At 36.8% G+C, this 23828-nt stretch overlaps 1 protein-coding gene across 1 annotated transcript in view; it reads left to right on the top strand.

Moving 5' to 3' along the window:
* EXOC6 (exocyst complex component 6) overlaps positions 1-23828 on the top strand; it is a 92786-nt gene that overhangs the window by 51242 nt on the left and 17716 nt on the right. Inside the window, exons 19-20 of the mRNA XM_010000119.1 lie at positions 7585-7726; positions 15490-15563. Of these exons, the coding sequence (XP_009998421.1) occupies positions 7585-7726; positions 15490-15563 (216 nt within the window). The remainder of the gene's footprint in view (positions 1-7584; positions 7727-15489; positions 15564-23828) is intronic.

Genomic DNA, 23828 nt, shown 5'->3' with positions numbered 1-23828 from the left:
CGTATGAAGAAGCTGTGATTCTTCAGCCTCTTTTTTTTTTTTTTTTATTATTTTTTTTAATGGCTAAACACATAATCCACTCAAAATGTGTCATTAATATTGATGTGAATGTGACATGTGAGGCATGTGCTTCCATGCCATATCAGTTTTGTGGTTTTTGATAATGAACAGCAAGTTAGTTAAATTACTTGTGACTTAATGCACAGGCTGAACAAATGGAGCTGTTTGTCAACCAACGCATACAGCAGTTAAGAGCTGTGCAACTTCTTGAGTAGGATGTACAGAAATCTGTCATGAGTGTACGTTGAGATCTAGCTGTTCAGAAATGAGCCACAGACAGAACAAAGCCATTTGTTAAGAGAGATGGAAAGAAGCAGCTGTGGCATTAGGACTTGGAAAGTGTGAAAGAAACAAATACATGTCGGGGGGTCCAAATCAACCTTTGGAGAAAGCTAGTTCTTATGAAGAGGTTATTCTGTAATTTCAAACTGATCAGGTAACAGGATGTAGAACTGTATGGACAACTAGTTGGGTCTGGCAAGATGGTTCTTGTAATTTTTTACTTATCTTGTGTGTCACTTCCTATTCTGGCCTGGACAATTGTAGAAACATAGTTCTATGAATGATGTTGTGCATGAGCTGCAGAGGTTATAGGAAAATGTGTATATGGTTTCATTATGGTGATTTTGGTTAGATTTTAATAGTAATTTTTTTTAATTAAGAAAACATTTATAGTAAAAGCATTTTAAAAGATAAGTCCAGAACTAGATTCTGTAAGTCTTTAAAACAATAAATGCTTTAGAGCACTAAACTAAGCTATTTCTCGTATGCCATAGTTAAGATTTGGAATAGTTTTAGTATTAATTTTCATTAATGGATTATTCCATTAATGTCACAGTGTAATTTCCATAATAATTTTTGTATGGCTGACAGAAACGTTCCACTGCTCAAAAGGTTTCTCAGAACCTTTTCTGTAATGAGAAATCAAAGAGCAAAAGTCTTTGCCACTGGCCCTAATTTTAGTAAGGAAAAGAGCAGGACAAATAGAGGAATCTCTTCCTACCTTGGCATATTCAGTTATGTTAGAGAGCATTGTGCAAGGGCCAGGGGCACTAGTTGGCCACATTAGTTCTCCGTTGTCTCATTCAGGGGTCACTGACTTAGTCTTTGATAGAGTTTGAAACTCTGGTCTCTCTGTAGAAGTGTTATGATCTGTTCTTTAACATGTTTTTGTTGCGGTCATTGGGTTCCTGTTGTTAGTCTTGTTTTATTTTTTCTGTTTGTGTAAGCTGTGTAAATGCACAGGGATGTGTCTACTTTTGTGCTTCCACGTGGGGCTATACTGAAGTATTTCTGTACCAGTGTAGACATAACTTGTAAAAATAGATCTTATGTTTCATATCTGTTTTATGCATTTTGTATTACTTTTACTGGAACATTACAGATCTAAATAGGGTAAACCATGATCTCAGTTTTACTGAACCTGCTTACTTAATAGCACAACTAAGTTTGGGTCTGATATCTCCACTGAACCAGTGGAAATGTCTTGCATCTTGAAGTCTTTTTTTTTTCCCTCTTAAGTCTTACATCTTAGTTTTCTCCTCTGTGTTTGTGTACTGTACTTAAGCAGTTTTGAGTAGAAAATAGCTTTATTCCACCCTTCAGTTATATTATGATTAGATTTATGTTAAAAATTATTAATGGGTCATGTTACATTTATATGTCCTAAGCCATTCTAAGTATGGCTTGAATGAAGTATGTTAATGACGTACAGGTACTCTCTGTAAGCCAAGATGGTAAACATGGCATTTATTTTTTAAGCTAACTGTATTGGAGTATATTATCTGTTATAATGAAAACTTTTTTAAAAGACTATTGATATACAGATGCTTCCTCATTGGGTGTTTGCTACATTGATATTTTGGCATACAAATCCTTATTACAGAAAAACATTTCAGTACCGAATTAGTATTATTTAAATTATAACTTTGTTATGCCTCAACAAAGTACTATATATGTTCACAGGTTTTAAAAGAAAATTAAGGAATTGTGTAGCTGTAGTTGTTCTTTTTCAAAGCTTTTTCTTACCTTTTTTGCTACCAATTTTTTATTCCTTTTTTTTCCTTTTTTTTTTTTTTTTTTTGGATGTTGACAGTACATCTTAATTTTTTTTTGTTTTGATTGCCTTACTGGTTTCCTTCTCAGAATAACAACAATGACCATGCAGCTATGTCGGTAAGTAGATGCAAGATGAAGAAAACGCATGTGAACTGAAAAACTATGAACTGCCTGCAGGCTTATTGCTTCCATTTTTAATCATTTAATAAAATGACTCTTCTGTTTTGCTGATTATTTGCTGGGTACCTTGTGTGGTTGCATGCAGAAATCAGGTTAAGGGCTAACACTGGGCAGTGGGATAGCAGAAGCCCTAAAAACCTTGCAGAAGGTTGGTGGGATGTGCCTTCCATCCCAAATGAGATAATTTAGAGAAGACTAGAAGGCCTTTTGGAAGAGAGGTCAGATATCAAAATGCAGCTATGAGACATGCATACAGAATAAGGGTCAAGTGACAGAATAAAGAAACAGTGAAAGTTCCATCATTTCTCTGCTACTTCTATTTGACATCAAGTGAATGTATACGCTCTTTTTTTTATTATTTCTTTTTTTTAAGAAGGTGGTGGGTTGCATTTAAGACATCTTCCAATCCCTGATTATTTTCAGGTCATAGTTTTTTGCATATGGTCTTCTTTTGATTTGACATAAGCATTTCCATGATAGTGAAAGTGTTGAAATTAGTATTCTGTTAAGTGGCTTCTGAACCCTGAATTTCTGGACTTTTACTAATTTTCTCCAATAACTCTAATGTGGTTGAATCTGTGTCATTCACTATTTAAGTGAACAAATGTGTGAGGCACTTAGAGTGCACAGTGTGGGAATAACCCCATTAATTGCTACAGTCTGGAAAGCAATTGGCTGAATAATAGCACTGTGGATCTCAAGAAAGGATCTAGCAGTGGGCTACCAAGTTGTTAGGGGCCTAGAGCACGTGAATTACAAATTGAAGTTTGGGGAGGTGAATTAGCCTGTTGAAGAGAAGGCTGGGGAGAAACCTGGTGGCAGCCTACAGCCTCTTGAAGGACAGATACAAACATGATGGAGCTGAACTCTCTGCTCTTGGTTGGACTGACAAATTCACGTGTGGCTGTGGTCCAAGGCAGAAGCTTGGGACATGAAGCTCTGATGTTAGGGAAAAGTTTGCATGAATAGAGTAGTGTAGTGTTGGAAGAGGTTACCCAGAGAGGCTGTGGGATTCCCATCTCTGGTTTGTTTGAAGGCTCAGCCAGAAAAAAGGGCAACGAGTCTGAACTATTTTTTTATTATTTTTTTCAGTAGTCCTGCTCCAGGGAGTGGGCTGGACTCAGTGCCGATGGTGATTCATTCCAATTACCATTTCTATTATTTGAATACTAAGTGTCATGCTGAACTATCAAGCTACTAAGTTAATTTGAAATTACAGAGGGGTGAACCTATGTGTTTTTAATCTAAGTGTTATTCTAGGTATGTTTTCCGTTAGTTAGTATTGAACAACTCTTTGGAAAAAAAAAAAAAGGCAATTGAAAAGTAACAGCTACAAATTACTTTCAAGTAGTTGTTTTTTAATATTTTCAGTATAATTTGGGGTAGAGACTAAAAGTAATACTGAGTCTTAAAAATTCTATTAGTGTTTGTTAATATAGTTGTTTTTTGTAGGTAGTTCAAAAGTTGGATTGTAGTCCCACTGTTAAATAATACCATGAGTTAGATAAAATCTGCATGTTTAATTTCTTTGCATTTTCAGAATTTTTTCATTGTCAATTCATTTTGATAAATTAATTCTTCAGCTTAACTTCGTAGATTTAACAGATACGTTTTGTTATTTTCTTTTATGCTGAGGATGGCATTTTGTGTTATTTTATTGTTTGTGTGATTGGCAGCAAAAGCCTAATTTCACAGATTGCAGTGAGGGTGAAGGGGTGGTGGTTTTCTGGAACTATATTGAAAAACTGTCAATCAACAGCCTCCACAGGCTACTTAGAAAATGGGTTTATCTTACTGATTTATCCAAATGCTGCTTCATGCTGTCTTTGATTGGCACAGCTTGGCAGGGAGGATGGATGAATCTGTCACTGGCTGGTTAATTGTGTTGCTGGTCTCAGCCTGACATCAGGTCTTTGACTCCTAAGTAGCTCAATACAAAACAAATTAGCAGATTGTAGTCATATTTCTCATTCTATATGCTTTGACTTTGTTGAATGCAGTCCATAAATCATATTGACTGACACCATAGTGAATGATGAAAGCTGCTTTTGAGGCAGCTAGCATGGGTCTTAGAAAGCAGTACTGCGAAGGTGCCATGGAAGGATGCATATGGCTGACCCTTTGGGAATTTCCTAGGAGCCAAATGTCTCTTTACTGCAATTGTTCTTGGGAGAAAAGCTTTGGGGTCCTATAAAAAAGGATTTAATAAGTCAGCAGATTCTCTTTACAAGCTCCTTTGAAATACAAGAAGTTTGTCTAAGGGTTTTCTCTTTTTACAAACTTGTATTTCAGCAAAATGTGAAGGCTGAGTGAAAAACCAGTTGCCTTTAACACTGTTAGCAGGTGTTTTTGCTTATAGAATAGGGTCCTTGTTTTGTAAACTCTCCATTGGTTGAGTGCAAGAATAGGTTTTGTGGACAGCAGCAATTAGCATCGCAGAGCAGAGATAATAGCGGTGTCTCCAAATGTGAGGCAAATGGAGCGAATGTGAGAAGCCTGCTGAATCTCTGCATGGTATTAAACATAGTTATTTAATTGCTACATACAGTAACCAGGCCATCCCCCCATTAAAAAATAATAATAGTCATTAAAAAAATCCAAACTGACAAATAATAAACATTAGGAATGTTTTCAAGCTAACTGAGATTTGTTTAATTCTGGAAAAGAAACGTGTTATTGTTCTGTTCATTAATCCTTAAATTTCCTCTTCAAAATGCATTATGAAAAAAATGTCAACGAATTTATTGATTGGTGGATGGTGGAAATTTGTAGAGAGAGTTTTAACTAGATCTCCTTCTTCAAACACAAATTTGAATTCATTTTCTGAATGTTGTATACCAAATGTATTTTGAACTGGGAAGTGCTGAATTTTTAAGAGGATAACAGTAAAGTTCACATTTCTCTCACTTAAAATTCAGCATTTTGATTGATACACATAGCTTCATTTTTTTCTAGATTTAAGAAAATCGAGTGATTTATTGAGTAAGTATAAACGGTACAGTAAAATTCTGTTATTTGTTGATATGTCATGTGAACAATAAGCCTGTAGTTCAAGTTACATAGTTGGAAATAGTTTAAATGTTAGGATGCTTCTATTTTATGAAAGTTTAAAATAAGCATTAAGTATACATGTATTGATACTTACTTAAAGTCCAAGTGGCTTTTACCATGTCATTTCTGTATTGTAACCATTACCTTGTGCTCCAGTACTATTAATATTTGCCAGATTTTAACAACTTGCTACAGGTGTTTGTGAGAAATATAAAATTCTGTCTTTTATTTAAAATAATGGAGGAATATACATTGTTTGCATATAAAATAAATTGGATGTTAAAATTTTTCCTGACAACATATTAATCTGGTATAGCTTTTATTACACGACAGTGGCAGCATAAATAGGACGTGGAGCTGATTTGATGGAGCAGTACATTAAACAGAGATGCACTTATTGTTCCATTAAATCAAAATAACATTTCCATTAAGTGTTCCAAACTACACTGTAATTAAATGAACTGTGGCCCATTGATTCCCCTTCTCACCTCCTTTTTTTCTTCTTTTCTCTCCCCCTTTTTTTTTTTCCTCTTTTTTTCCCCATTCATATTGATATTATTCTGCTTGGGGAATAGAGCTGCATGTCTCCCAGTGTAATTAACATTGGGTTTGGGAGACTTAAGCATGCTGTTCTTGCATTGTTTCTTACATTCCTTGTTGTCAGTTCATTTATTTTGGTCAAAAATGTTATTTGCTTTTCTGAGTTTTTCAATTAAGAAACTGACATTTAATTTTAGATATAAAGCTCCTAACAGTTCAAGGTGTCTGAATACTGAAGAGGCATTAGCAAAAGCCATGTAATGTTTCAGTGTGACATGTGAGAAGAGGGAATGCTTTCCATTGTATTGTCTACATTTTAATGACATTTTAAAGAATTAATTTTTAAAGTACAAAATATTTAGGGCCGTGTTTGCTTTCTGTTATATGTGTATGTGAAAATTCAATTCTATGAGTAAGTTGTCTTATTAAGGACGAGATCTGCCTCTTCAGATACAGGAGCAGAACTTTCCAGTTTTTTTGGAAGAGCAAACTGCTGTCTGTCCTTACCATTTTTCATTGCTTACTTGTGTTTCTGTGAGTCAATGGTGAACTGATCAACCTGACCGCAGAAAACTGACTGCTGTAGAGAACAGGTGACACCACTTTACTGATGGATATAAGTACAACTGTAGTGGTGTGTGCTCCAGTAGGTGTATTATGGAATTATTATTTCTTTCTTGTGAGTGTGTTAATAATTACCTTTGATTCAATATATATTCTAATACAGATGTCAGTTGAAAAGCATATTTTAAGTGCCATGTTAAACTACAGAGATTCATATAATAGCATTTGAAAGCCAGAATTGCTCTGCTCTAAAAGATTGCAGTGCTATGAATAGAATGGTGCCATTTCATCAAGTGTCTGGTCTTAATGGGTTTTCTTTGTTCTAAGGCAGAATTTCCATATCTTTCTTTTTTTTCTGTACTACATTTTTAATAATTTGTCAAATTAATATCTCATTTTATGCTTCGTGTTTTGGTCTCGTTTGGAAAATTATTTGTCTCAATGGCATGCATATAGTAAGGAGGAATGTTACTAACTAGGCTGTGGTTGGAAAATTATTTCTGTTTTGTACAGCAGAGGGCTACATTTCGTTTTCTAAGTATTTGATTATGGTCAGCACTGACTTATTAAGTACCTGAAAAGATGATGGAGAAGCGTGACTATTTTCAATAATTTAGCAACAAGCTTTGAGGCGGAATTCAAGCAATTAAAGTGCCAATCATTAGCACAAGCTGTTATGCTAAGTGCCCCAACTGAAGGCATTGGTTTTGGTTTACACAAAGTCTGGGGATTTTAACTATTGTTAAAAATATGCAGCATGTTGATTTCCATTACATTCTTGCTTTCATTCTTTTTGGGTAAAAAGAATTAAATAAAATTGCAAAGCTGTTCATATGCTTCATTAACTTATATTGTTATTATTTTGGAAATGTCCTTGTATTTGTGAAGACCATTGGATTTTTGGAAGAAATATCAATAATTGATTTAGCATATGTTTAATTTAGTTCTCCAATTGATTTAATAGAAACAAAGCTAGTGAGTCAGAGAAATAACAGCAAGTGTGATCTTTCTCCTAATCTAAGTCCTGCATCTTTTAAGATTTTAGATGTGTATTAAAATCAAATCAGATAAGCATTTATTTAGTGACATATCATTTGTTTCTATCTTAAAACCTATTGCTCTTTCTACTAGGGAAAAGTTGCCCAGACAGCTTGCATGTCAGCCTGCCAGCATCTTTCAACATCCCTAATGCAGATGCTACTGGACACTGAATTAAAACAAATAAGCATGGGAGCAATTCAGCAGTTTAATTTAGATGTGATACAATGTGAATGTAAGTAGATGTTCCAGTATTCCTATTTATATATCTGTCTTAACATTATCAAAAAAATGTTTCCTTTAAGCCATATAGTGATATTTTTTCCATAATCTACTAACTCTTTGTCTTTTAAACAAAGAAGTTATTACAGTACAGCTTCTTGTATAAGTACTTAGGAGTAAGTATGTTAACATGTCTGGGAAATAATTTTATGAAACTTTATTTTTTTTATGTCAAGGATCCAATTGAAAGATACACCTGTTGTTATCCCAGTTGAATGATAACTGCAATAACCATTAAAAAGACTATAGTCTAGTACCAAATTGTGCAAAACTACATAAATATAATACTCTTATAGTTGATGACAAAAAAAGGTAAAATATTTGTGAAATTTCAATTTTCCCACTTCAGTTAATTTATTATGATGCAAATTTTAAATATACTGTTACATGGGGTTTCCTCCCTCCTAGAATTATTGTTACCATAGTCACTGTGCAGAATAGTAGCAATCATTTAGTAAACATAAGATGTGGTTTTAGTCTCACTGTTCAAAATATGGCATCAGAATTATTTTACAAAACTGGTTCAATCCAGAACTGAAGGCAGGATTAATTTCCTCATGTTTTGCTGAGGGTGAGCTGTTAATCAGTATGAGGGAAGTTAGTTCCATAACATGGCTAGATTATGAATAGGTTTTAGGTCTGGTTTTAGACTTGATGACTGAGATGCAGTAAAAAAAGGCACACTAGTTTTTTTTCAATGTGTATTTTTTTATTTTATGCTCTGTTTTTTTCAGAATATCTTTCCTCTTATGTCTTTGAAACACATCTCAATGATTTTGCTGAATGCTGTAAAATGAGGTCGTTCTGAAAGTCATATCCTGAGGCTTTTGGTTTTCACATGGGAAAAAACTTGAATACTCAATTAGCAGCCACCTATGGGAAACAGAAAATTTGATTTCAGGCAGTGTTGTTAGCATCACAAAGGGTTCTTGTGAGAGCCCAGGAACAGAGTTAAGAGGCATTTTTTGACATTTTAACCATACACTTGTCTTACCTTCCACGTTGTTACATTCCAGCTAAAGTCTGTAACAGGTAGAGCAAGTAGGCATCTTTCTGACAGTCCTTTATTATCCAGCCTTAAGGCCTTTCATTGCGTGGAATGAACTGACGAGATTACCAGGGTTCAACTGAAAAGGTGTTTGTGATCATGACATTAAGGTTTGTCTCATGATTGCACAAGTTGGCCAAACAGATGATGATTTCATTCTTTTACTTTTAAAAAGCTTGATGTTGAAAATTTAATAGTGTTCTTTTTAGGTGAGTAGGAGTATGTGGATGTGCGTTTGTGTAGTTTTGTGGGTGTAAAAAACATCCCAGTTGTAAACACAGAGATTCCATAGTATTAATAATACTGTCACCATGATCATTAATCTAGACAAGCTGAATTGCTGCACCCACTATATGGTCGTCTGCCTTCTGAACAAACAGTGTAACATGAAAGAAAACTTGTCCACTACCATATTACTGTTCCTAGTATTTAAAATGTGAACAACACAGTACTTCACTACTTGGGGACTTGGGGATTTCTAGCAGTAGAGGAGATAAAGTGCGTGCCTTGCAGGTGACTTTCACTGCATGAACAGGTATGTTCACAGCAAAGTAAGAGCTTGTTTCCAGACTTTTTTCTTCTCAGCTTTTGCCCAGTTGTATATCATCCTCATTTCTACTACCACTCTTTCTACCATCTTTGATTGCTACAGAATGGAAGCTTCCATCAGTGAAGAGATCATAGTAGAGTTTTGTTTAGTCTAACATTATAACATTTCATTATTTTAAGATTAAATATAACCTTAATATAGCATGTTTTATGTATGTAGCTGTTCACACTGGGCATATGTCATGAACAAGACATGGGAAATATTGGGCCAAAATGAGAAAGTTTCAGCTAGTAACCAGAAATACTGAGAAATACATTCTTTCCACCATTGCGTAACTTCTAGTGTGGGCTGTACAGATGCAAATAGAATAAACTTGAATTTTTCATTTGTGCAAAACTTCTCAAGTGCGTTAGGAAAAAAAAATAATTTGCACAGAAACCATTTGAGTAGTTTGCATATAATTGTAGAAGCTTGTCAGAATAGTATGCTGCAAAAAATGACACCTTACAATTTGTGGAATAAGGGATTGACACAAGATTTTGCTCAGACTGCTTTGCTGTTGTGGTTTCATTCATAAGGTCTGTCGCAAGCACATTCCAGGTCTCACTGTGATGCCTGTGATTTATGTTCTTGCTCATCACCCTCCCCCAGCTTTATTCTTTGACACTTTGGGATTAATGGGTATGACAGTGACATTTGAATGAGTGCTTAGAGTGTGCGAATAACTCACAACTACTGAGTAGTTTTCTACTGTATTGCATACATGGGTTTGACATTTTATTTAGACACAGTGCAGCATGGTCATATGCTTTTTGAACTGAAGGTTATGTGAGATGTAAAAATTCATGAATATCTGAAGATGCATTTTTAAAATGTCTTGGCAATATTCTAGAAATTTATTCTGATCTTTAACATTGCATTTTTATTATTTTCTAATATGAACCGGAGGAGATCTAAATAACAGCAGGAAAATGTGAGTGCTTGTCAGATTTTTCTTTTGCATTTAAAAACAATCAACAGTGCAACCAGCAACCCAACAATCTGTTCATGAGCAGCAATCTGTTAAAGTCAGTGAGTGTTGAGGTTCTTAATCACAGCAAATAGGTGGAACAATAAGTGGACTTCTAAAAAAGGAAGGTGGAAGGGAAGGAGGTGATCTTGTGGTGAACTCTGGAATTTCATTATCCTGCACTGCATTTCTATGCAAAGTACCTAACTTTAAAAAGCAGAGCAGAAAGTCTGGAAGTATCTGCTATTTTTGCTTTAGAATAGTAATAGTATGAGGTGGTCTTCTCTGATGATTTATTTATATGTTTTAAAGTTATGGCCTTCTTGCTCTGCTTCTAGTAAGTTTTTTTGTTTTCCTTCTAAATTTTCCAAAAGCTTCAGTTTTACTTCAGTTTGTTATATTCTAACTGAAGTATTTATCCATTCTCCCTACATATTTTATAACTTAGAGCAGTGTTTTACCTCTGTATTTCACACTATTCTTTCTCAATGGTGATCTTTCACTAGGGTGATTTGGATTCTGACAACAAGATTCAGTACTAGGTCACATTTAATATAATCCAAGAAAGAATTTTTTTGCTTGAACATTGCATTTTAGTGCCTGAGGAGGGAAACTGGTTGGAGAGGCATTTTGCCTTTTCTTGAAGATGAAATTCAAATTTGGATTGCTGTATCTCACTCTGAGAAGCAAGATGTATATAATAGAATGTGAGATTTTCAGGTACACCATCCAGATCTAGACACCTTACATCAGCATTTCATTAAGGAATTAGAACTATCAAAAATTCTGATTGTTGGAAGAGTTACCAATAATTTTTTTGTGCTTTAACTAGCTGAATTCTGAGACAGGTTTAATAGGCAGAAGGTGTGGTTGGGTAGGCATTCTTCTTCAACTGAGCATGAATCTGTGCCAGGATTAAAAGGTTTTGGGTCCTGCCTATAAACGAGCATGGGTTAGTGGAGAATTAGCACAAAGGAGAATGCAGTATACCTTCCTAGCCAGCTCTGGGTTGAGCTTCTTGCCAGTCCCTCCTTATTCACCCACTGTGGTTGAGAGCTGTGGTATCCAAGAGCAAGAGAGACCTTGGTTCAGGTGCTCTCTGTTGCACAGACAGAAGTGTTCTCCAAGTGGGCATGCCAGAAGCTGAGGAACCCAAATCCTGTTTTTCCTTGAAATGGCACAAGATTCTCTTCTGGAGGCCCCTCAGTCTACCTGCTTCCTCTCCCATCTGGGAAGTCAGGTTAACATAGCTCGCATGGGACCATCCTTCATCTGGTGGTCACATATGGCAGCATTAGGGTGTGGGGAAGCAGCAAGAGCTCGCTGATGCTGTGGGCAGGGCTGGAGGCTAATGCTGGGGGCAGGGCTGGAGGCTGCTGCCTGGCCAGCTGGCAGCCCCCTCAGTGAGGCTCCCCTCCAGGCATGTTTGAACAGCTGGAGCATCCAACAGGGCTGCAAAGTGGCTGAGGGCTGCTGAGGTAGTCACCTGATTCTCCGCCCTTCCTCAAAAAATATATTTGTAGCTTTGCTGTCCTGCCTTTGAATCAGTGCTGTGAGGCTTAAGTAAGACTGTCCTTATTTAGCTTTTTGTCCAAAGTCTGGTCTCTGATTTTTAATTTCTGCCATTGAGCAGCAAATCTGTCAGACCAACAGAGATGCACACACAGATGTTGGCTAAAAGGTGAGGTTTTGAGAAAATAAAATTAAGAGACCTGTTAATAAATCCAGAAGTGCTTAGAAATTCAGTAAAATTTACAGTTACAGATGTCTTAAATTCTGTTTCAGCAGACACAGCCTGTTTCTTAAGACATCCATTGGCACATATATACATCAATTCACATTTATCCCATATACAAAATGTAATTAAAAGATAAAGTACTCAAAAGAAAATGGACCAAAGTTATCTTTACAATATTTAAATTTACCACTCTTGTCTATGTGTTACCTCCCAGACTGTTTTTATATTATTACATACTTTTTCATCAGATACTATCCCTTGTAAATTCCCGAACTGGCTGTTCTAGGAATTACATTAAGACTGTACATATTGAAGACAAATGTTGTGCCAAAGATCCTGTTCTGTGTATGCAAAAAAGATCTAGACAGTATCAGCAAAGTGTAGAAGGTTTTAAAAAAAATCTTGTGAATACCAGATTCTCGTAATGCATACATTCAGCTTAATATAATGAAAACATTTAAGTTTCTGATTCAAACTGCCAAGCAGCTAGATATTTGCCCCTGGGTGTGACAGTTTAATGGTGATCTCTGCATTTTCACGCTCTTATATTATAAAATTCCTAAATGCTCTTACACATGCTAAAACAACCGATTAACCAACCCCTTACCTCTCCAAATCCTCTTTAAGCCTAGAATGAATGTAAGGGGTAAATATTTTAAAATATGTATATATGACAATATTTCATTACTATCTGGAAAAGGACACTCTAGGATGAAGACATTAAGAATGTTAATCCTGTTCTTATATCTTCCCAACATGCTGTGCAGTAGAAAATGTTTAATTAGCTTTGTAAAACTGTTAGCTAAACTTAAAAACTGAGGGTAGGGGAGGGAATTCTCTGGCCATGACCATAAGCAGATTATCTTTTTGCCCTTTAAACTATTGAAATTGTAATAATGAAACAAATTCTGCTGTAGTCACCTGTCAGAAATGCCCCAAATGTAAGAATAAATTAAATCATACTGGTTTATTTAATGTATTAAGATAAATTCCAAGCTATATTAGACTAATGATCTGCAGAAAAGATGCAAATACTTGCCCTGTGGCAAACAGAAGAATCCTGCTGTATAAAGGTATCTCCTAGTGTAGTGCTAATAGCTAACTGAAAATTCTGCTGCAGGCCACACTTTTCAGTTATATACACTTTTCAGTTCTGTAACCATTTCTTTTCTGTAGAGCTTCCCTCTCCCAATGCTACCATTGTGGAGTGGCTGGAGGAGCTTGGATTCTAGTGGAGGAAGCTGGTCTCATTGTACTGTGGACAAATGAAAAGATATACAGAATCGGATACAGATGGGCCTTATCTTTCAAGATAATAGGTTATCCTTCCTTGCTTTGGGGATGTAGAAAAGACCCCTTCTGATCATCCAGCTTATCTTCCTTAGTGTGCTGCCATAGCTCACAACCCATGTATCTGTTTTAACTGTATGTTATGGGGCATTACTGAGAATTCCCTCATACAGGATGGTGTTCCCATTTTAAACACCAGATTTGGCTCATCAGAAGGGCCAGCATCATGGCCCTGTCTATCCCTGAAGAAAGGGTGATCCCAGTGGCCATTAAATACTTGCGGCCTGGAGATCTTTTATTTTTCTGCAGGTTGGTGGTTTTACAGACTCTTTTCTCTTTGCTGCTTTTAAGGACTATTATTAGGCAAATTATTAAATGCTGGGTTTAGGATACGCTTTTTCTACTATTTTTTGTCTTCCCTTTATTTAAAATGCATCTTTGTAGTAGATTGGAACTCCCTGAAAACTCTCATAGAGCTGGCATTACTTACAAAGCAGGAAAACAAGCAATTTAAAATTCAGACTTGAGTATAGTAACCAGTGAGCATTTGCTGTTACCAATACTTACTTGTTTGTGACATTAGAGTACTCTCTAGGGCATTTGATTGCTGTTTTTTATTCCTTTAATTGATAAAGAATCAAGTAATATTCCAGTTTAATTCATTCTCCTATTACATGACTGTCCATAAAAATTTTTGCACTGCTGTAATACAAGTAATAAATTCTGCTGACAAAGCTGCTGCTCTGATATTATATTAATCTATTACTGAGCTCTTCTTAGATATTCTGAGGTGGTCTTTGTAGCTTCTTGTACTTCTTAAGTAAGAATCTTTATTATTTGCATTTACATTGAGTTCCACATAACCACTTTTAGACTTGTGAATATCCAAATTCATTAGACTGCTTTAAATTGAAACTATACCTTCAGAAGTAAATGACTGAAGCCATTATTTTACCATCATGTTAGTTCAGTTTTTCTGTGTGTTACTTTCACTTCATGATCCACATTTTCTAGCTAGCAATTTTAAAAGTATTTTAAAGGACTTCACATTATTTTTAAACATCACTATGAGTTCATGGGGCACTAGAGTTGAGCACTGCATTTGGAAATGTTTTGGATTCATGTGTTGTTTCCTCTACTATTGAATGACCTATGTCTAAAACTTGGAAAAAAACATGCCTTTTCCTGCCTCAGATAACACCTCTCTAAAATCATTCCACTAGTATCCACTTAGTTTTGTTAAAAACTCTAACTGTGCTCTCCTAAACTCTTTTGAAGTAAGATGTCTAAATTGAATGGGAATGTGGGGCAGTGGGAGTTTCTGCAAGTGTCTTTGTTACAAATGTGATTGGGATAAGAACAACAGAAAAGATATTTACTTATAAGTTTGAGAATTATTGATGATTTTGTAATTGAAAAAGAAAGCTGACCTTTTCATTACACTTAAGTGTTACAATTTTTTAAAAAGTGCTTGGCATAGTTTTGCCTACCAATTTTGTCAATCTGTTTTTGGGTTCAAGAAGAGCAGAAGTTCTTTAATGATAAACTGGCTAAAAGGCATGAACAGGCATTTTGGGTCTGCTCTGACATTGGCACATAGATCTTTCCACTTCTCCTCTACACATGAAACTAACTCCCACCTTTGTGTTTGTCTTTTATTGCTGTTTGGCTAGAGGTAGAGTTTTTATAGAGCGGATGCTGTAACAAAAGCAGATGTTGGAAAATATGTTGACAGCCATGGAATTGATATGATTTTGAAATTCTTCAGTAATTGTTCACCTCAGGCCAAAAAAAAGATGTTGGCTTCTGTGGGACATTACTACTGGTTTAGAATTTTAAGCAAAATACGTAATGATACTCCTGAAAGTGTTATTCTTGGGAATTATTGGAGCTGAAAAAATTATGAGAAGGTTATTTGTTGGTATGTTTGCTTTTAATCAGCGGCAGTTGTGATCTATTTCTGCCAAACTTGTTTAATTTTGATGCTAATTTATAATGCAAAGAGCTTGATTTTCTGTTAAATTAAAAAAAAATAAAATTAAAATATCTGCATCTGTAATATTTTTGACCTTTTCTTGCAGTGTTTGCTAGTTCTGAGCCTGTGCCAGGATTCCAGGGAGACACCCTGCAGCTAGCTTTCATCGACCTCAGACAAGTAAGACACTAGTTGTTGTTTTTTATCCTACTAATTTCCCCTTTTGACCAGCGCTGAAGTTATTAAATTCAAGAACCTTTCATGTTTTAGCATTCCCATGTAATTAGTTTTGAAAAGCGGTTATTTGAAGTGTTATTAGTGGCATTATTCCCTGTAATTTAGCATAAAACTGTTTCTCCAGTGTGGTGTTAGGGGGCACTGTGCTACTGGTGGTACTGTGACATGGATATAGGATGAAATTTTGATCCTAACAATTTTGTAAACATCCTGTGACGCCTTTTTGCAAGAGCGTACATGTTACCTTGGTGTGTCCTAGCCTGATTCAATTCTGAGCAATTGCTCCTGCCTACAAAACTACTCCCTGGAGAGCAGAATTGGGCATGGTATTCTTTAGCATTTCCTTTCCTTGATTTGTTGCGTAGAATTCTCTTAAAACTATTAGAAAGCAGCTTTATTCCAACTGGCTGATCTTTATTCTATATAAAATTTAGTTTTAAATGCCTGATGTTGGAAGCCCTTTTCCACAGTTCTTGGCAAAAAGAAGGTTTTTCCAGACTAAAATCTACTTATCTTAATTTCATATAGTTATTTCAGTTCCCTGTTCTCTGTAAATTCAGACACTGTATCCACCCATAGCAATTAATTTTGATAAACTTTTCATACTTGAAGTAAGCTTTTAGAAAGGGTTTATTATTTCACAAAATTGTGAGTATAAGTGTCATGTAAATAGTGAAATGAATCATTATCTGCACACGGAAGGTTTTAAGTTTTCTGCAGATGCTGACGGTCTTTTTCAGCACCATTATGAGCCTGTCAAAGTCATCAGAAAAGAGAAATATAGAAATAATTCCAGATGAAAACTACCTATATGGTAAGAATATTTTTGCTTTTAATAGTTTAGTAGGTTTCTCAGAAGATATTTCAGAAGGGAAAATTCCTGAGCCAAAAGTATTCCAGTTTCTTCTAATACTTACAAAGGACTTCATTAAAGCATATTTTTAAATGAACAAGTTAAAAGGTAGAGTTGTCTGTTACATTCTCATAGTAATATAACAATGAACAGTATCTACAATGGGACAGCCATGGACGAGGTGAGCATGTAGGATTGTGGCCATAAGATTTGTTCATGTGGTACGTGCACATTAAGAGTTCCAGGATTCAGTATGTGAAGATGTGCTCTGCCAGACTTCAAATACCACAAGTCTTGTCTTGACTAGCAGCCTTCCGCTTTTGGATTCTTTTTATTCTCCTTTTATTATTAATGTTAGAAGTGACTAAATATCTTCCAATTTGTACTAAATTGGTTTAGATGAAGGGAAAAGATGTTGAGAGATTTTGGCACCATTTCTGTCATCCACCTAAGTAGTATAAATCCTTGCAGAGCCTATGTTTGTTTCCAGGAAAAACATGATTTGCAGTTATGCAGGAGGGCAGGGTGTGTACATACCTGCTATAGGAAATAAATAATATTTTTGTATGTTGAGCATGTTGCATAAATAGCAATTATGTTGCTTATGATACCTCTCAGTTTATGTAACCAGCTTACATGTAGAATTCTCTAAATGCAGGTAACTCATTATAGAGAATGCTCTGTATGACATAGGAATCTAATCAATTTCAGATACTTTATAAACAGCAAAAGTCTGGGCAACCCCCTTTGTTGGGTTGTAGTTGGAACCTGTAGATGTAGAATAGTTCTAGCATATTTGTTTTGTTTTTTACCATATTTTTGTTGTCTCATCAAAAGATATTGCAAGCACACATTAAAAACATTCACCATTTAGTAAGGATTTGCAATGTTTTCCCTCTCTGCCTTATTTGTGATCCATTTCTATCTTAATAGGGTAGATGACAGTTCTTTTCAAGAATACTTAGAAAGGCAATAGAGCCTTGTTCAGAAAGTTCTTATAAAAGGTCATGCTTCTGTTTTTTAGTTCGAATCTGATACTTCTTCATGAATTGCAGGATATGAAAGATAAGGAAGTAGGTCCAGTGGTCAGGTTTTACCTGCCCACCCAGACTGTGCCCTGAGGTCAAACTCCTGATATTGGCTGTTTGGTACAGAGGAGCTGATGACAGGTAGGGGCTGATACAAGGGGGAAAGCTTGAACCGTATCAAAGCTAAAAGGCAGGAGATTTGGGACTCAGTGAGAGACTGTAGCTAAAAGATGGATCAGCAGGATTGCCCTCTTCTTAAAAAGCAGCTGACCTGCAAGGGAAAAGACTTTATCGTCCTGCCAATCACATGGTTGCTAATGGAAGCCAGTTATCTCAACAACAGCTTACTCTCCCTCTGTTGTACTAAGGCAATGTGTAAGATTACCAAGGATTGGGCAGTGGAATATCTTAGCACATTTTACTGAAGAAGTAAAGTCACTTACAAGGAGCCAGCTTGGAAGACAGAGTGAAGAGCTACATTTGGATGATCACTATTAGGGAAGGAGGAGCTTCGAAAAGAATTTCCATAGGTATTTTCATCTTAACAGCTGCTGATCTTGTCTTTCACTGAAGACAATGTATGGATAGCATGTTGTCCTCAGCAAGCCCACTTTTTTCCTTCTTCCTTCTGCAGACATAGAAGAACAAACAGAGGGAGAAATGGTTGGCGTGAGAACAAGTTGCTTCTGAGAAAAGAACAGTAGTTAGTAGCAAGAAGCTCTAAGAGGCCAGGCATCATGAAGGGGTTACAAGTGCCTTTGATGCGGCACCTCTTTCTCCTTATACTGTCTCCTCTTATCTTGCCATAAAAAGCTCCTTAAAGATCTTAGTGATCTGTAGCAATCCTAGTCAATACAGATCTTAGCTCTGTTCCCATAACCATAATATTTCAGCATCTTACAAAAGGTGACTTGATGTGGTTGACTAATCACATGTAGTGCATTTGTTCTCTATTCTGTTTTCTTCTGCCAGGAGGAAAACTGTGCATAGATGACTTTCTGATTTTTATATTTTTTACTGTGCTCTGCTATGCATGTTTGGCAGATAAGACAGAAAATAAACTGGGAGGAGGCACAATTTTTGAAGATCTTAAAATCTTATATATCACATAAAGTAACTTTAAAAGAAAAAATTAATCCAGGATGATTTCATGTTTGCACAGTCTTTTCTATGTGAGTGTTTTACTTGAAGTGAAAGGTTCCATTTAATTGCTTCGTGCTAATAGGTAGGTAATAAGTGTAGTAAAAAACACTTGGCTTTTGCATCACTGGAAATCCTTGTATCTATAGCAGCCAGTGGACTGTTCTCCAAAGCATATGTGTACCTATGTAGTTGGGCTATGCATGGGCTGATGTAAGAGGAGATTGTGCTTCAGACCCAGGAAGGTGCACAGTGGCTGCAGAACCATGAAATGACACACAGCATTCTCTTCTAAGAAATACCTGAAGTTTACTGCAAGGAGAACACCAATGTGCAATTCCCCATACTAAAAGAGAATTGCATGGCTGTGATAATCTAGAAACTTGTAGGTTCAGCTAGTTTAGCAGCTCCTACAGCAGGAAGCAGCTGCTAAGAAAAATTGAGATAGATTTGTGGTTCTTTACAGCTGCAGTAACTGTGTCATGCCTCATGCCATATGTCTTACTGTATGACCTGAGGTCATACCTCCATGAACCCCTTCACCCCACTTACTTAAAGCCACTGAGGAACAGGTCAGCTCAGGAAGGTGAGTATCAAAGTGGCATGTGCTGCTTTAAAGACACTGGTCCCTGGCATCTTGTGAAGATGACCCAGCTCTCCTGCAACCTCTACCACCTCTGAAGGTAATCTTTGCCACTGTCTTTATAGGGAGCCTGAGTAAATAGAGCAGTAGCCCAAAGTGAGGTGGAACAAACTTTGGGAATTTTGCTACCAGTTCAGATCCTAGATCAACTGGAATTAGCCTTCAAAAGTAAGCAGGTCTTAGTTTGTCCTACGTGAATTAGAGAAAGCTTAGCCTTCAACATTAATTACTTTTGTCCTGGTTACGGTCTGTTCTTTTGTGCCTAAAGACTAGGGTTACAGCTCTGGAATGTGAAGCAGTTTCTTGAATGTCCTGGACACTTGAATACTGTGAGGAAAAGGCCTGAATCTTACAATTCTTGCATCATTCTTTTGAGAGCCAGTGTAACGTGTAGTGAACAAGAACGATAAGCTTGTGATGGCCCGAGACCAAGAGTTGCTGTCCTAGGGCAGATTTCCTGATTCTTAATCAACTGAATGGTAACAGATGCCTCATGGTAGGACAAGGGATAATGTTTTTAAACTGAAAGAAGAGGGGAGATTTAGGTAAGACATCAGGAAGAAATTCTTTATCATGAGGGAGGTAAGATGCTGGAATAGGTTGCCGAGGGAGGTTGTAGAAGCCCCCTCCCTGGAGGTGTTTAAGGTCAGGTTGGATAAGGCTTGTGCAGCCTGTTCTAATATGAGGTGTCCCTGCTCATAGCAGGGGGACTGGAGCCTGATGATCTTTAAGGTCCCTTCCAACCTTAACCATTCTATGATTCTTGAAATAAAATAATTGCCTCCAGAGTTACAACCTAAGCTGCAAATGTAGCTTAACTTTTTTTTCACTTTAGAATTAGCAAGTTCTCTCTAGTGTTTCTTTCCACCACAGCACTACTTCAGTTTCAGACAGGCTTTCTTCCTCTACTGTCAGATCTCAGACAAGTACTCTGCTAGCTTGATGGTTGTGGAATTTCCTTATTTTCCCAATGGTGGTGAGAAGTCTCTAATATCTGTCTTCTTTTTGCACTTAAGTACGTTACTAATACAATCCAGTTGCTGTCAGTGCTGGGCTTTCAACAGGGGCAGCCATCTCTAGTAAACATAATCAGATGCTGTTGGGTTGCCTGTTAATTTACTTTGTAATGAGTCTTGTGGTATGTTGTTGGTGAGACATATTGCTTACCTTCTGAACTGCAGTGTTGCATGCAACAGATACAAATCTATTTGAAGGAGAAAATTCTTACTAGTACTTAATATAGTCCTATTTGTTCTTTGCTTCTCATTCATCACTGAGAGGTGATACTGTCCTTCTAGTAAACTCAGAAGTAATTAATAGGTAGGAACTGTGTAATAGATCACTGGACTTAAGTCCCAGCCACAGGATTTTCTGCCACTAAAGGCAGACTGACAGCTCAGTCTTCCCCACTGTTTTGTTTGCAGTGTTTAATTTGAATTCATTTCCTGTGGTAGCTGCGTTTCAGCTCTGGCTTGTCTCTGATTCCCCAATGTGAAGCATGCTGAAGCTCTCACTATGTTCCCTGTGGAGAATGCTCTTGACCCCTTCAGTAGACATTGGAGGATAAGTTGCAGCCTGTTGCCAAATCTATCCACCATGACTGTTGGAGGACGAGGGCTCTAAAGGTGTGTTGTGGCTTTCTTTGCAAGCTGCCAGCGGCCTGCCTAGGTTTTGATGGGTAGGGTACACCCACCCCTGGCCTCTACTCCTTAGAAGAGTCTTGACCAGGAAAAACATTGGGATTTTCCAAGAGGGAGAAACACTGAACAGTATGTTTAGCACTAAGTCCTTAAGATGTCAGGTTTAAAGATAAAAATAGGCCTCTCTTTCATATGGCAACAGTTTGAATTTTTAATTAGCAAGTAGTATAGAATATTTCATCTTTTGCTTCCTGAGGGAAATGGTTGTTCAGACTTTCATCTTCACAGAGACTCTTTTACAATGCTCACTGATCCTTTCCCTCCCCCTCTATGCACTCCTCAGCTTCTCTGAACAAGCAGAGGAGCATGTTACCTCTGTAACATGAAGCCCAGCCTCCAGGTGCTATGTAATGGGATTTGTGCTTCTCTAGTTTTCAGTGCAATGCTTCTTATTCAGCTAAAGAAAGTAGCTCAGATTTCAGACAGCAACAAAACAAGAGTCACAGCTCTTTGGAGTTCACACCAAAGATCCTCACTTTGCTGGGAAGGGCAGAAAGCTTTTTCTGTCCTTCCCCTTCTCCTTAAATTGACTGCACTAAAGCAGAAGACAGACTAGAGACACACTGTGAACAGAACAGGGACACTTCAGGGCTCAGTGTGTCGTGTACTTGCATCCTAGAGGGGTAGAAGGCATTTGCATACCTGTCTTCAAAATGACAGGTGAGCAGGACTGCGCACTAAATGTGTGTTATCGGACTTGCAAGGGACGTGCGGTGTCTTTTCAGAGTACTGTATTCTTACGTGTAAATGGGGTTTCTTTGTATGAACATGACAATTTGTAAGCACATATATTCCCCAGTGGAATCTCTTACTTTTGGCTTCATCTTTTCAACTAGATTTTGTGAAGCCTGTAGGTAATTGCAGCAGGCTCAGGTCACAAGTTGTGTGTGTAGGTATTTGTGAGGACTATCTCAATCAGTGCTCTGTACACAGAAATAACTAGCTCATTACTGGGATGGGATTTATACCTGCCAGCTGGTAAGAATTAGGAAGCTTTAGAAACAAATGCATAGAAATTAGCAACAGGGGGTCAAAAACAAGCATGACTTTGGACATACTATCTTGATAAGGATTTGCAGAATCTAAGTGGAATGGCAAGTCAGTCATTTCCTGGCAATAGGTATTCCTACCCTGTTACTGCCAGGAAATAAGAGCACATGTGCCAGGTTATTAGGTGTATGTGTGTTCTTTGGGACACTAAATAATTCATCAAATTCAGTGCAAAACCGATTGTGTTCAGTTCAACATCTGAATGGCCCTTTTTCAGCTGACAAGTGTGAATAATATGCTGATAGCACACCAAGTTTCCACTCTAGATCCTGGCTTACTGACAATGAGGGGCATACCTGAAAACAGGTTTTAAAAACTCAGTATACAAATGCTGTTACTTCACTTCAGTAGCCCTATCAATACATTGCCTAACTAAAACAATATACGTATGGCCATTTAACTACAAGATACACTACACTATCAGTGACAAAAACTGCACCAATTTCTCTGGAGTAAAGTATAATGCTTAAATGGCAATAAAGAGTGTTATAGTTACCTAAACCATGGAAGTTATAAAAAATAAGAAAATAATTTTCTAGTTGTTTATTTAAGCTAATTCATTTAAGAGATACAATTTTCTTAGGTCTCCACTTACTGAACCAGCTATATGCAAGAATTAGATGAGCTGACAAGAAATCTGTACTGTGTATTTAGAAAATAACAGAACTCATGAAGCACTGGCTCACCTAGACTTAGAGACCTGGATATAACAGCCTTTGCATAAGAACCTAAGCCTTAGTTCAACAAGACGAGGGAGTTTGTTGTTTTTAGGTGAATTTATAAGTTTTGAGACCAAGATGGGAAGTGGCATTTATTGATGTCATTCGTCACTTGCAGGTGAAACACTACCTTCTAGAGCAGTGCAGGGGAGTTCCAGCTTCTAAATGTTACCATCACAGAAATAACTAAAAGTTTAACTGGAGAAGTTGATGAAAGCAGATGTTACAAAAAAAAAAAAGCTTCTATATAGACTAATAGACTATTTAAATAGATATATCTGAGTCCCTATCTGAATACTACAAATGGTCACATTTAATCAGCTTTCAGCTCTTCTGAGTCATCAGTACTTTAACAAGCCAAGGTTTAGAAATAATAGTTAATCAATTAATTCAAAACCTAAAGAGCTGTTGTTATGATGAAAACTTCATAGCCCTGCAAAACGTTTCTGACAAGAAAGCTCATCCCATAATGGCAGAGGGAAATCCTGCAAGATCATGACCTAAATGGCACTGAAATTGTATCCTTGGTAGTTGAAGTGCATATGCCAATTATACTGCATCCGTAATGCCAGAACCCCAAGCCTTCTGTTTTCCTGGGTGACATAAGTTCATTCAATAAATGCCATGTAATGTGTCTGGGAGACTGTTTATGAAGCAGTAATTTCCAAGGCCATTATGAGAGAAAGCACTAAATAAGCTTTATCTGCAGAAGGTTTTATTCTTTTGCAGAAGGAACTGATGGTAGAAAAGTTTCAGAAAGCTAATTTTCAGATAATTTCCCAATTAACAAATATCTTGCTTGAATTAGAATACATTGATCCATGTGCCTATTGTATTTGTAAACTCCTTTGTAAGTTCTTTGAGTCACTGATACACATTCCCCATTCAGTGGAAGTTATTAAATTGAATGAAGTTTCTCTTTAGCTTTCTTCTGCAAGCAGTTTTGCTCCCCATCTGATCCTTGCCTTTATCTTTGTAACGGAAGAAATGAAGTAAATTCAAGGAAGGAAGATTTGGGTGCATTGCTTTCCTGAAGTTTGTGAATGCGTTATAACAAGCTGTTGTCTTCCTGCTG

Source organism: Chaetura pelagica, unplaced genomic scaffold, assembly GCF_000747805.2.
Source record: "Chaetura pelagica isolate M959 unplaced genomic scaffold, ChaPel_1.0 scaffold436, whole genome shotgun sequence".
Lineage (NCBI taxonomy): Eukaryota > Metazoa > Chordata > Aves > Apodiformes > Apodidae > Chaetura > Chaetura pelagica.
Note: the sequence above shows the minus strand (reverse complement) of the source record. Positions and strands in the feature narration are given on the sequence as shown.